This window comes from Corticium candelabrum, chromosome 13 (genome assembly GCF_963422355.1).
Source record: "Corticium candelabrum chromosome 13, ooCorCand1.1, whole genome shotgun sequence".
Classification (NCBI taxonomy): domain Eukaryota; kingdom Metazoa; phylum Porifera; class Homoscleromorpha; order Homosclerophorida; family Plakinidae; genus Corticium; species Corticium candelabrum.
In genome coordinates this window covers 6764069-6778916 of record NC_085097.1, presented here as the reverse complement: position 1 = coordinate 6778916, position 14848 = coordinate 6764069, and the positions used below count along the sequence as shown (strand labels likewise).

At 42.7% G+C, this 14848-nt stretch overlaps 1 protein-coding gene across 2 annotated transcripts; it reads left to right on the top strand.

The window, feature by feature from the left end:
* Positions 1-2: 2 nt before the first annotated feature.
* LOC134189041 (uncharacterized) lies at positions 3-14027 on the top strand. 2 transcript variants are annotated; one of them, XM_062657272.1, is made up of 10 exons: positions 3-148; positions 1928-2270; positions 5570-5707; positions 6596-6747; positions 7020-7266; positions 7791-8550; positions 9565-9839; positions 11529-11762; positions 12070-12976; positions 13482-14027. In XM_062657272.1, exons 2-10 carry the CDS (start codon positions 1934-1936, stop codon positions 13729-13731), a joined length of 3300 nt encoding a protein of 1099 aa, XP_062513256.1. In that variant the 5' UTR covers positions 3-148; positions 1928-1933; the 3' UTR covers positions 13732-14027. The 2 variants fall into 2 exon arrangements, with proteins under 2 accessions (XP_062513256.1, XP_062513255.1); XM_062657271.1 differs by having other exon boundaries at positions 12001-12976.
* Positions 14028-14848: the final 821 nt, after the last annotated feature.

Genomic DNA, 14848 nt, shown 5'->3' with positions numbered 1-14848 from the left:
CTACTTTATGTATTTAGGATTTCCAATATTTTTGTTGTAATTCGGTGACGCAGACCGCCTGACGGGCATGCGGGCAGTCGAGCTTGCGGGTCGGAGTTGAGCGTCTGTTGATCAGCGTTGCAGAGGAGAGTCGGCATTCGAAGATCTGGTGAGTTCGACGCCAGTTGCGACATTGTATCTCGCGATCGAGGATGTGGTTAGTGACATGGCGGCTTGCCCGTCGTGCTGGCACGACTAACGATGTCGTGGATCGTGCAGTAGGTCGCTCTGTGGTGTCATCTCCCTGGAAGCTTGGCGACGAAAAAATTCTTTCCGCCCAGTTGTGGACGTGATTTCGTTAGCGCCTGCATTCCGTGCATGATGACAGTCGCTCGATCTTACTACACATTGTTACACGTTGTTGCTACTCGAAGTCGTCGTTGATTCGCTGCGACGGACATGCGGAATTCCCATGAGTCCGATCCCGACAGATCCCCCAATCAGGAGCAAGTCGCGTGACCTCGACCTAAAAATTAGCTACACTGTGCCGTGATGCACTTCCGTTTTCTGTTGGTCATTTTAGCGTACAATTTTTCTTCGCTCTTGTTTCGTTTCTAGAGCTGCTCGGTGTGTACATGCGGCGTGTTGCTATCAGAATTTCACAGCGGTTCGCCTTATGACCGTTTTAATTGAATGAGCAAATTGAATTAGTCTTTCGGCGTCGTGTTTAATTACCACAGAATTGAGTCGGCTTCCATTTTCGAAAGTCTGACGAGCTTGGCGTCGCACCTCGTCGTTCCGATGCGAAACGTTAGCGTTTGGCGAGACCGCGTTTGCCAGTTTTCTGTGAAAATTTGCATCCGCATTATGTTTGCTAATTGGCGGAGTTCCAGAAGGGAGATTGATATCTCGGATTATTTGCGAGTTGTGTTGTCATTAGAACTGACCTCGGGGTGCACGTGTATCATGTCTGCAATATTATGGGTTTCTGTTACCCACCATTACCGTTTTTCTGGTGTTATGAAAATGTTGATTGTTTGACGCTGTCGCGAACTTTGGGCGCAAAGCCGCGCAAGTGCGAAGCAGAGAGGCGAAAATCCGGTGCAGACAATGTATTGTTGATTAGCGTCGTCTGCGGCTTTTGAAAAGCAAATTGGGAGTGAAGTAAAGTGGCACGTGCCTGCAGGGTGGTCTAGACTATTCCAGGAATGGAAACATCTGATTGGCTAGTTACTCTTTCTGATTTGCTACAATGTGTAGAAACATACAGATTCGCGTGCGACAGTGTAGCAAGCGAATGTAGCTGTCTTGGTGAAACGGGGAATTCCCTTGCGTCTCTCTGGATTTCTAATGCTCTGCGCGTGGAAAGTTTTGTTTGCTTGCCATGCAGTCCAAGGGTGTCAAACAATTAGCAACTAGACTATCTGGTTACACACTAAAATAAATGAGTGGTGTGTGGATTCTGTGGCAAATGTGGAGACAATTCACAGAAGACAATCTTGCTATTGTACCTTTCATGTGATTAGCAAGGTGGAAAGGCTTCCCACTCATGCAGCACCAAAGATATACTTTGCCATATGGTGAGATGTTGTCTCCCCAAAGGGGAGGGGCGGGAATTTCTGCAAAATTCATTGAAAGGTCTAGGAAACTGAGTGCAGACAAACTTGGAATGATTATTTGATGAATATTTAATTGTGTTGATTGTGTGGAGATGGTTGAAGGGGCATGGAATGCGGTGCAATCTCTGGCGTTGGTTTGACACAATTAGTCACACAAAGTATGTCATTTAGTGACAGTCTGAACAAGTGTCCTGTGTAAGATGGCATTCTCGTGGTTCACCCCTACTTTCTATCCAAAATGGGTATATATCCATCTCTCCCATACGGGAAACTACGTTATAGTGACGTCAGAATGATTCATTTTTTTCTGATTGGTTTTGTCTTGTCAGTTTTCCATGGTGATTCACGAGGACATGGCGACACCTGCAAGTTCTGTGGCTACTTCAAGTGGAGGGAAGTCTCCTTCGGCTCAAACAAGTCAACGACTGACGTGCAAGATATGTGGAGCGACTTTCGTGTATCCGGGCTCTTTCACAAAGCACATGCAACGCCATGAAATGAGCAACAAGAGAAGCCAAGAATCAAGCCCGAGTCCGAGTTCCATGTTGATGTCCGATTCCACGCCGTCGATGGTCACCTCGAAGAGTCTCCAACAGGTTGTGCCTCAACCACCGGCTGTCAGCCCTTCTACAGCACCAAGCATGAATCACAGCTATTTTCCTAATTCAAGAGGTGAGCATGACATCAGTGTTGGCTACACTACATAAGTCTGATATCATAACTACTTGGTAATGACATGTTGAGATTCATTACCAAACCAGTCACTTTGTTGATCCCCTTGGAATAATAATAGTAATATAGAGTTTCCTTCTCACCCAAATGGAGTACAGTTGAACCCTATGGAATGTAACCATTCTTCTCAGAATGCAAAGCATTTATTTTTGGGTTTACTTACCATCATTGCGGTTGTACATTTTTGGATTCTGGTGGGTTGGTGTGTTTCCAGAGCAACAGAAAGGATTAGTTTTGTGGTTTGATTACCATTTTGGCGTGACTTCTAATATATACTGAAGACTGCATGATGTATTTGTTCTAAGTGGAGTCTTCTCTTATAGAGCAATGTGGGACTTCACAAATACTCTAATGCACATTTATGATTACATAAGATTTGACATGTCAGAGTTGACATGTGGCAAGTCATTTGTTTGTCCAGAATTTCTGATATTTTATTTGTTGTTTTATAGTAGGTGCTTATGTTGCAGTGTTTTCAGGATAATAGGTTGATATAAATCATGGCAGATTAAATTAATTTCTTTTATGTTTTTAATTATAGAATTTTGCTAATTTATAATTTGGATATGACAAGAATGGTTGGTTTAGGATGTTGGAAATATTTCTCACACACAACACACACACACACACACACACACACACACACACACACACACACACACACACACACACACACAACTCGTGTTGTATGCAAATCTCCTATTACATATTTCTCCAAATTTCAAAAATTTGTAACCTAAAATATTTATTTCTAACAACCAGCATGCTACACACTCGTTCCATCTCCTTCCCATTTCTCACACTTGAAATGGATGTTTCGTTGTGTTAACATTCCTGCAGCATGTGTTGGCAGGTTTGTAGTCTATTTGTTTCTTTGTTATTGGCAGGCATCCAATTTAATGTAATGTTGACTTGTTGATCTTGCGAATCCTTTCATTGAATACTGTTTATCATATCAGACATGCAGACCTCTAGTGCTTCATGCGTATTCAGAAATGCTTCATTCTAATATGATTTTGTAATTGGTTAAATGTTCAATGCAAGAGCTAGACACTGGTACAAACTGGATGAGCTTGGAAATGTGGCACAGAGTAATAGAGTCTAGTAAAGAGAGATTGCAAGTGAAGTCTTAGAGTAACAAGAAATTGTGAAGGAAATAGGACAGAACGTATTGACGTTTTTGGGTCTGTATTGTCTGTATTGATGCGTGGGAGAGAAGGGGTTGTGATGGTTGAAAGATTTGGGAGGAATGAAGAGACAGGAACGTGTGGTGATGACGTATTGAAACGAGACATGAAATAAAGGAATGTAAATGTGATATAATCTATGGTAATAATGCATATTGCAGATAGTCTAATGTATTGAAGGTATTGCAGATAGTCTAATGTATTGAGAGTATTGCAGATAGTCTAATGTATTGAGAGTATTACAGGGTAGTCTAGTGTAGTAAGGGTATTGTAGGGTAGTCTATATATTGAGGGTATTGCAGGATAGTCTAATGTATTGAGGGTATTGCAGGATAGTCTAATGTATTGAGGCTATTGCAAGGTAGTTAAGGGTATTACAGATAATCTAATGTATTGACATATTAAGGTAGTCTAATGTATTAAAGGTATTGCAGGATAGTCTAATGTATTAAGGGTATTGCAGGATAGTCTAATGTATTGAGGGTATTGCTGGGTAGTCTAATGTATTGAGGGTATTGGAGGGTAGTCTAATGTATTGAGGGTATTGCTGGGTAGTCTAATGTATTGAGGGTATTGGAGGGTAGTCTAATGTATTGAGGGTATTGCTGGGTAGTCTAATGTATTGAGGGTATTGGAGGGTAGTCTAATGTATTGAGGGTATTGCAGATAGTCTAATGTATTGAGGGTACCGGTATTGCAGGGTAGGCTAATGGTATCTCAACATCATCTGTGAGATCCATAATTACAGACTTTATATTATGGGTGACTTTGTTATTATAGGTGTCATACTTTTGTATATATGCAAGTAAGTGGTTTATACAAGTAGCTGTGTGGGTGCGTTGCTCTGTAATTATTTGACTTATGATAATGACCTGAGGTGGTCCATGGTGATTGTTGACTCATTATGATGATCGATCTTCTGGTGTTCTGTTGGTTGCAGATGGTGGGAGTGTGTGTGTGTGTGTGTGTGTGTGTGTGTGTGTGTGTGTGTGTGTGTGTGTGTGTGTGTGTGTTTGTGTGTGTGTGATTAATCTGATATTTCGTGCTTGGAACTCATGATAAAACTATCAAGTTATTTGTCCATCATAAGGGTGGTGTCACATGTCTTATATTGACATGCCTTTCTGTGTGGTTTACCGTGTACCTGTCAGTAGCATAAGTTGGTCATATGTCATGCTTATTGCTCAAATGTGGGAGCTAGAGACGAACAATGATTTTGAATCGTGTTAGGGTTGCTGGATCCTTGTAGAGTTGTTTCACTCACTCACTCTTGTGTCACATTACTAAAACTCCATCAAAACAATCGCTCATTTTTACATCACAAACTCGATTCGATAAAAGCACAGTGTGAATTTTGATCAATCTTTGCTGCTTGCAAGGAGACCCGATGACCATATAATCAAGATTACTGTCTTTCTAAAAGAGATGGTTGTGTAGAAATAGTTTTATCTGTTAGTCTGTTTGTCTGTCTGTCTGTCTGTCTGTCTGTCTGTCTGTCTGTCTGTCTGTCTGTCTGTTTTAGAATGTGCACTAGTTGATCTCTAATGCACAGTTTATTGCCGTTATGTATGATGACTTGATACATCTCGATGCTATTGTAAACGTTTGGAAGTAGACGTTGGATGCATCACTGCCATCTAACGAGGCCACATGATCTCTCATTTATGTGCTATTTTTGTACTTCTTTTCTTGTGTGTACTGTACAGTACACACATTAGGATGCCTGGCAGAGTGTCATTGTTGTTGTTGTTGTTGTTGTTGTTGTTGCATTTTGTGACCCTGTTGCGTGTATTTATATTTCTGTTGCTATTGGGAACACACAAAACAGGATGGAACGTAATAATCCAGACACCAGCTGGTCATGGAACAGAACCCAGGATATTTCTATCATATGTCAGTATATTTGTATGCGAATGTGTTAGGTGGCTTCGTGCATTATTCTATTGATGGCATGCCTTTTTGTCTCTAGTTTGTTTAGTGAGCAATTGGTACTCAACTTGTAGGGCTTGTGTGATGACTATGTAGAGGTCATTGTCATGTTTGTTGCTTTAGAAGTCGAAGAAGTGTCGGCTAGTAATTCGATGAGATGTCAAGTTTGTGGTCGTCAGTTTAAGTACAAGAGTTGTTTGATTACGCATATTGAGACGAAGCACCCACAAGGACAGTATGCGCCCTCACAAAACAAGCTGAGTGAGTAGAGATAGTTGTGTGTGGTGGTAGAAAATAGTTTTATCTGTCTGTCTGGTTGTTTGTGTGTCTGTCTGTCTATCTGTCTGCCTATCTGTCTGCCTATCTGTCTGTCTATCTGTCTGTCTATCTGTCTGTCTATCTGTCTGCCTATCTGTCTGCCTATCTGTCTGCCTATCTCTGTTGTCTGTCTAGTTGTTTGTCCATGAAGTAGTCTGTTGTGTGTGTGTCTGTCTGTCTGTCTGTCTGTCTGTCGTGTGTCTGTCTGTCTCTCTATTTGTCTGTCCATCTGTCTGTCTCTCTATTTGTCTGTCCATCTGTCTGTCTTTTATTTCTTACATTAAACTATGATATAATTCTGCAAAGAACTACTGTAATACAACTAGACTAATGTTCATTGAAAGCTAACATTACAGCAAACTAAAACACTTATATATAACTAAGACTAATGAAGAAAAATTGAGTGCTGAGAGAGTCAGGCCTCTCAGACCCACCACACAACATGCTAAGTTTCTTTGATATAACTTGAATATTACACTTCTGTAGTTGTACAGAGAGTCTTTTCCTCCAAAAGTCTAAAAATTCCGCAGCATTAGGTCTTCCTGCTTCATCTGATGAAAAGGCTGCCATTTTCTGCAAAAATTTCTCGCTTCTCCCCATGATCCAAAATCTGTCTGTCTGTTTGTCTGTTGTCTGTCTGTCTCACTCCATAAGTCTGTCTAGTTGTTTGTCCATGAATTAGTCTGTGTGTCTGTCTGTCTGTGTGTCTGTTTGTCTTTTAGTCTGTTTTGTGCTGTTCGTTGTCCTTATTTCTGCTTATTAGTTTGTAATTCAGGTGTGAAGCATGGTGGCCTGCCTGTGGAATTACTGAGTGTTTGTGGTGTTGTTTAGGTGCTGCGTCTCGCATGCCTGCATTACAGTGTGATTTCTGTGGCGAAGTATTTGTTTATCATGCCAATCTAATGAAACACAAGCACAAGGTGCATCGTGAGCTGATGCACACGTATTCAAATACAGTCAAGCAGCAGCCACTGATACAAGCAGTAAGTGGTGCTGACAGACAGACAGACAGATGGACAGACAGACAGATGGACAGACAGACACATGGACAACAGACAGATAGATGGACAAACAGACGGTCGGACGGACGGACAGACAGACAGACAGACAGACAGACAAACAGATGGACCAACACATGAACAGTCTAACTCATGGACAAACAAGTAGACAGACGTATAGACAGATTGACAGAACGTCAAGTGGACAATTACGTCAGCACAAAGAATTATTGCTACAATTTGCTTCTCATTTTCAGCTCTCTCCAGTCAGTGGACCATCACATCTTACATCTCCTCGTGATATCAAGCCAAACATTGAGCCATACCCTCAAGCAGCATTGAGTGCCTTCACTCCTACTCTGCCATCCAGGCAAGTGCCAGGAGACGTCGTCTCTCCAGGATACAGAACTGGTGAGAGTTCCAGTGACACAAGCCAGCGACAAGCAGAGAAACCAATAGCACCTGAGGGCGGCAGCGAGGAGGACGAAAAGGCTTTGGCTGAAGGTATACTGAATGGTTTGAGGTTGTAGTTTATTTTGGATGTGTTAGTGGCATGTTTAGTGTGTTATGAGGCAGACAGGGAACAGAACTGTATGAGTGATGGTTGGGTGGACATGAAAGGCATGTAGATGGACGAACTAGCATGACAGACGGGTAGACACACAGGCAAATGCTTAGGTAGATCGATAGATAGACTGTCTGACTGACTGACTGACTGACTGACTGACAGACAGACAGACAGTACTGACAGACATACAGGACAGACAGACAGACAGACAGACAGATGGATGGACAACAAATAGACAGACAGACAGGCGGACAGACAAGACAGACTGACAGACAGGCAGATGGATGGGCAACAAACAGACAAACAGACGGCCAGCCAGCCACATGGACAGCTCAACAGTCAAACACAGACAAACTAATTTTTAGCTCTCAGCAATTATTGCACGTGTGACATGTTTGGATGCATGGAGGTCATCCATACGTCATCCCACTGTCTATCTAACTTCTGTTCTTGTCACTAGGGAGTGCCTTCCATCAGCGATTTCCTCGTAACTCGTACGAATGTCCCGTCTGCAAGATGACGTTCGTGTACGGTACGAGCTTCATGAAGCACATGTCACGTTACCATCCCGGCGAAGAGGTTCCCTACATGGGCCCCGTCAGTCGCGAAAATCACCTCAAACAAATAGCGACCGTCGGATCAGACGGAAAGAAAGAAAGTCACGCGGACGCCGCCGACCGAAACAAGGACAATCAGTGTCCGGACCTGATGAGCATATTTGAGACTGCGAGTCTACGTATTGCTGGCATCAAACAGGAAGGATTGAAGAATCTATCAAGCGAGTTCAGTTTCAGTTATAACTCGGATGGAGGCGAGCGGGAGTGGGAGGGTCAACATGATCGTCGAGTGTCGTCGAACGGTGAGGTGAGCAGCGGGGAAATCGATAGACACGAAGAGTCGGAGAGCGGTGACTCTGATGGTGCTGCAGAGAGGAATGAAAACAAGCAGCAACGTAATCGAGTGATGGAACGAGATGTCGGTAGCGAGGCTCTCGTGTCGAAACATGCGTCTGTGATTGTTGATCCGTCGGACAGTCACGTGTTTGATATGCATCCACAGGTGTCTGCGTTGCAGCAGTCGGCGGCTATGGACTCGCCGATGTCACCGAAGAATTCAGAGTCGCAGTCGTCGGGGCAGGAAATCGGACGGAAGTATTACATGTGCCCGGTGTGTCAGATGGAGTTTGTGTATGGTGCTAGTTTTATCAAGCATATGCGAAGGTTGGTATGTGCGATGGTGTTGTGTTACTGTGACCGTATGCATGCACAGGCATGTGCTGTGCTCATAGACACGTGCTGTGCTCATAGACACGTGCTGTGCTCATAGACACGTGCTGTGCTCATAGACACGTGCTCTCTCTCTCTCTCTCTCTCTCTCTCTCTCTCTCTCTCTCTCTCTCTCTCTCTCTCTCTCTCTCTCTCTCTCTCTCTCTCTCTTGCTCTCTCTCTCACACACACGTACACACACACACACACACACACACACACACACACACGTACACACACACACACACACACACACACACACACACAGTGACACACACACAGACACACACACACACACACACACACACACACACACACACACACACACACTGATGCACACGGATGCACACATGCACAGACACACTCACACACACACACACACACACACACACACACACACACACACACACGCATACGCATACGTAATAAAATGAAAACAATGCATTGAAACTAAAAACTTATTTACAAAATTGTGATTAAATAAAGTAATTAAACTACAAATATAAAGTATAATGTTATAAAACTGAATGCTGGAACTGAAAATAATTAAATAAAATGTTGATAAAATGATAAAAAGGTAATAGAAAATATAATCAAAATGACAATAGAAAGCGAAGTCGTTCAATATTGAAAATGTAGAGGAAGTATTAAGGTGAGACGAGAGCTGGCGTGGATAAGATTGGGTTAGTTGGTCGTGTTCGTATTGGATGACAAAGACCGTGACTAGCTTTGTGTATAGAGGCTAGCATTTGTATGTTTGTATATTGAAGTTGACTTAAGAGTTGATATTAATGTGTAGTGAACACTTTGCTGTCATTGGAAAACAATGTTTCTATATTGAAAATGTGGAGTCTGAGTGAAATCTAACTTAGAATTATTTAGATCTGTTGCAATCTATGCAAACAATAAGTGTAGTTAGTTTGTGGTTTATCTGGTTGATATTAATGAATGTTTTATTTCTTGGTGTAGATTTCATCCGGGAGTTGATTTCGAGTTGCCGAAGACAGGAAAGGGTAGGACGCCTTCGCTGACCAAAGGAGAGGATCCATCTGCTGCAACGGCTCCAGAGTGGAAGTTGTCTGGTCCAATGTGGGTCGACTATAGCCCTAAATCGTCCGGACGATCGCCGCCAAAGAGTCAATCTTTGTTGGTCTCGGCTCCTCCGGTGACAGTAACGAACACTGTAGCTACTCAGCCTGTGGCATCGGTTAGTCCTCCGACTACACAGAGTAATAGTTCAGGAGGTAAGGTGTTGGCCCAATATGGAAAACTGTGTTTCGTATAGGGTGGATAATGTACAGCTAATATGGTAGTCTAGTGTAGGCGCTCCCTAGTGTGTTGAGAGATGCATCTCTCTAATACAATAGTTTAGTTATTGTGAGATGCATCCCTCCAATACAATAGTCTAGTGTATTGTGACATGCATCCCTCCAGTACAATAGTCTAATGTGATGTAAGATGCATCCCTCTAATACATATGAGTAGAACATGGCCGGTGAGACAATACCACAAATATTCTCAATAGTGGAGGGGACGTATTAACGATCTTGCCATGTTCTGAGTGTTGTGTTGCATGTTGTCTCTTTCTTTCCACATTCTATTAACAAAAATTCAAGCTATAAGGCACCAAATACAAATGGTTTTTCACTTTGGGGTTTATGTGGGTGACTGTACATACTCAGACGTAATCGACCTGTGAAGTAAGGTGTTCTTGATTGATTGATGTGTCCGATCCCCAAGGGAAGAACAGAGAACAATGAAAGTTCCTGTACCATTACAATGCAGAGGTTTTGCTATGTGTATTGGCCGGATACACTCTAAAGGAATCCTAGCAATGGACTTGAAAACATGCAACAAAATAGTGTATTGTGAGATGTATCCCTCCCAGTACAATAGCCTAGTGTATTGTGAGATGCATCCCTCCAATACAATAGTCTAGTGTAGGTATTGTAAGATGCATCCCTCCATAGGATAGTCCAGTGTATTGTGAGATGCATCCCTCTAATACAATAGTCTAGTGTATTGTGAGATGCATCCCTCCAATACCATAGCGTAGTGTATTGTGAGATGCATCCCTCCAATACAATAGTCTAGTGTATTGTGAGATGCATCCCTCCAATACCATAGCCTAGTGTATTGTGAGATGCATCCCTCCAATACAATAGTCTAGTGTATTATGAGATGCATCCCTCCAATACAATTGTCTAGTGTATTGTGAGATGCATCCCTCCAATACCATAGCCTAGTGTATTGTGAGATGCATCCCTCCAATACAATAGTCTAGTGTATTGTGAGATGCATCCCTCCAATACAATAGTCTAGTGTATTGTGAGATTCTTCCCTCCAATACATTAGTCTACTGTCTGTTCCCCATAAGTGTGAACTTTGAAAATCATCAATATCTCCGCTGTTTTTTGGACTTCCCGATGATCTCGGTATCATCCACTGGGTCTGGCATTTCTGTTTATCAAATAATCTAAGCCTTTCCTATAAAGAAACAGAATGATAATACTTTGCATATCAAAGACAAACGGGTGGAGCAAAGTTATTATCCAATTATCTTGTAAGACCAACAGATCAGCAACTGGAACCATTTAAAATAATTGGTGTAACATGGTCCAACTGGAACAGCTCCTAGTGCTCTAATGAGCACACCTGGTGGGACCTCTACTTCATTACTCACTTCCAAGTTCACACTTACGGGAATAGTCTAGTGTATTGTGAGATGCATCCCTCCAATACAATAGTCTAGTGTATTGTGAGATGCATCCCTCCAATACAATAGTTTAGTGTATTGTGAGATGCATTCCTCCAATGCAATAGTCTAATGTGTTGAGAGAGATATCTTACTAATACAATAATTTTACATACCGAGAAACAATTTTCGACACTTTCTATAATCCTCACACTTCCATGCTTCATTTCATTTACAGATCAGTACATGTATCATGCAAAACGAACTCGACAATGTCCATGCTGTTCTGCCGTCTTTGTCTACGTTGGCAGTCTCATCAAACACATGCAGAAATGTCATCCAGGATCAACATGGCTCTCAGACAGCAGCGAACTACGAAACTACTTGAAGCAAGAAAAGCCAGAACGCGCATCATCAGCCACTGCCGTATCGACAGCGAGCCCAGTTCGAGTTCCCATTCAGACACGAAAAGGTGAGCAGCCACATAAAATGTCAGAAAATGTATGCTGTCAGTAGTGATGGTGGTATGTCTGTTGTTGTTGTAATTTATTTTGTAGTTAATTAATTAATTATTTTATTTATTTATATTTTTATTTTGTAGTCAGGTCACAGTCTGTTATCAACAATATCTAATTAACATGTTATTGATAGCAATATATAACAAAATTAATTATTGAAGACACATGACAAGCTGGTACATTTCTATATAGACATTGTGTCACGTCGGGGTCAACGTGCTCACTACTGTCGCATCTGTTCCAAACCGTTTTTCTACATAGCGAGTCTTCACAAGCATCTCCTCGACCACGGCGTCACTCCCGATGAAGTCGTACGTCTCAGCAGCCTAACGAACCCGAAAGAAGACGTGTCCAGCTCCGTTCCTGCGTCTGTTCTATCCGGAATGTCGATGCCACCTCTCACACAACACAACACATTGACTGACCAGATGATGAGCTTGAACACAAACAGCAGCATGTCTGGAATCGAGTCGTCTGCAAAGAGAGCGAAGCTCATGACCGGAGAAGAATTCAACCCGATGCATACGGTCGTGACAGACAGCTCACTGGACGACATGCCACAACACCAAATGTCGTTACGATCGAGAGCGAATCGTCTTCCTGTGAATTACGCCGAGATGGAAATGGAGGAAGGAGAAATGGCAAATATTGATGATGAACAAAATGCAGGCGAGTTTTCTGAGAGTTCGGGTACTCCGTATGTGTCATACCAGCAGGCACATCATACTGTTATGTCATGCTTGCAGCAGGCGTACAATGCGCTCGTAGCTTTAGAAAACATTCAGGGGCTTGCAAGGTTTGATCAGCCGTTTATGTTGCTGTCACCTGTTGCTGCTCTGTTTGAGGGCGATTCACAGGGCGTGTCGGTGCTGAAGAGTGTGACGTCGTCGGTTGCCGGGGCATTACAGAGTGCTGGCCATTTGGGTGTCGCGTTGGCCGATTTGCAGTCGATGTTGAATCAGAGAGTCGACGAGATGAATCGGAAAATGGTGTCTGCTGTGTACTCGGAGACTATTCAAGTAGGAAAGAAGAGTTTGGTTGTTGAGGCTCCGGCAGTTGAGGGTGTTGACAATGGAGGATGCAGGGAGGAAGCTGTGGATGATGAGAGAAGGCTAGGGATTCCGTCTATGGAAGAGGAACTTCGCATGCTTGAGAGACAAGATTCAGAGTGAGTAACGACAGATTGACAGACACACAGACAGATTGACAGACACACAGACAGATTGACAGACACACAGACACACAGACAGACAGACACACAGACAGATTGACAGACAAACAGATTAACAGACAGACAGACAGACAGACAGACAGACAGGCAGACAGACAGATTAACAGAGAGACAGACAGAGAGATTAACAGACAGACAGACAGACAGACAGATTGACAGACAGACAGACAGACAGACAGACAGACAGACAGGCAGGCAGTAGGTGGACAGAACAAGAATGTATTGCTGTCAGTGTTGTCAAGCTGTCTGGCAAACACACAGAGAGACAAACGTTGATTACTGACTGACAAATAATAAATCTATTAACAGCTGTAGACAAAACAGATGGACAGACATAGGGACATAGACAGACATACACAGCAGAGCACTGAAGCCACAAGCTGGACGCACACACAGTGTCACAACAAGAGTCGAATTACTTAATCACTTCGTTTCTGTTTAGGCCATTAACACCCCCACTGCAAATTGCCGACAGCCCGACAGCCAAGTCCACTAGCAGTCAAGACACCGAGATCTCCCCAGACAAATTCGACGATAACGTGGAGCCGAACCATTACGAATCGAAAGAGACACACTCGAAGAGCAGCCACAACACGCGCGGCAAACGTCGCAAAACACACCACTCGGTCTCACCGCCGCTAACCGAATCAGACGACGATTCAGGTGACATGCCTCAAACCTCATTAAATTAGCAAAATTTTTTTCTCACATTGCACATAGTGATTACACTGCAAATTGAATGGGACAAGCAATTTCGTGTAGATAACTGCTGCGTTTTATTAATTATTATTATTTGTGTCTCGATACACCACTTGAATGGGAGAAGATTGGATGTGAATTTTAGGTCACTATGACGATGGTATTGAGGACCGTGAGGTACATTGTATTTATTGGATTCTGCGTAGAGAAGATGAAGCTTTGTAAAGGCTGAGAGTACGACACTGCCTTACTTTTTTACTATATGAAAATGGAATCGATATGTATACGAGTGTTGTGTGTTGCCGAGCGTTTTTGTGAGGTTTGTGTGCATGTGGGGGAGGTTGGGGATGGGTGGAGTCAGGGGAGGTTGGGGGATGGGTAGAGTCAGGGGAGGTTGGGGGATGGGTAGAGTCAGGGGGTGGTAGAGGTCAGTATGTGTTTTCATGATTTTGTACTAGACTTTTTGTGTGATAGGTTTGTCTGGTTGTCTGCTTGGTTGTTTAATTGTTTGTTGGTTTTGTGTGCTTGTCTCAGTTTGTTGTCTTGTGCCTGTGTGTCTTTGTCTGTCTGCCTGACGTTTGGCTGTGTGTGTCTATACTTTAGCTGTCTGTCTGTCTGTCTGTCTGTCTGTCTGTCTGTCTGTCATATATTTTCATTACAATGAAATTCCATCAAACTCTAAAAGCAAACCTAAAGTCTACTACATAATAATTACTACATAATACATTAGCCCCATATGGGGGGATAAAACTTAAAAGAAGCTACTTATAACTAAAAGTTGTGCAAAGTCAGTGCTTCTACTAAGGGTCTTAGGTCCAGAACCGACCATGAGTTTTCTTGTCAGCACACTTGCATTGCAACGTTGCAGTTGAATTGAAACTGTCTGTTTGTCTGTCTGTCTGTCTGTCTGTCTGTCTGTCTGTCTGTCTGTCTGTCAATACATATATTTCAAACATGGAACTATTATACATCGCTGCAAAGTACATAACTATAACTAAAGTCCAACACTAGTAACTGTCTGTCTGTTTGTTTGTTTATATCTGTCTGTCTGTCTGTCTGTGTCTGTCTCTGTCTATTTGTCTGTCTCAATACATATATTTTCCAAACGTC

Bases quoted from the DNA above. Each gene is read 5' to 3' on its own strand.
- LOC134189041 (XM_062657271.1), top strand. From the start codon at position 1,934: ATGGTGATTCACGAGGACATGGCGACACCTGCAAGTTCTGTGGCTACT. The intron at 6,748-7,019 runs GTAAGTGGTGCT...TCTCATTTTCAG, and splicing joins AGCAGCCACTGATACAAGCA to CTCTCTCCAGTCAGTGGACC. The intron at 8,551-9,564 runs GTTGGTATGTGC...TTCTTGGTGTAG, and splicing joins TTTATCAAGCATATGCGAAG to ATTTCATCCGGGAGTTGATT.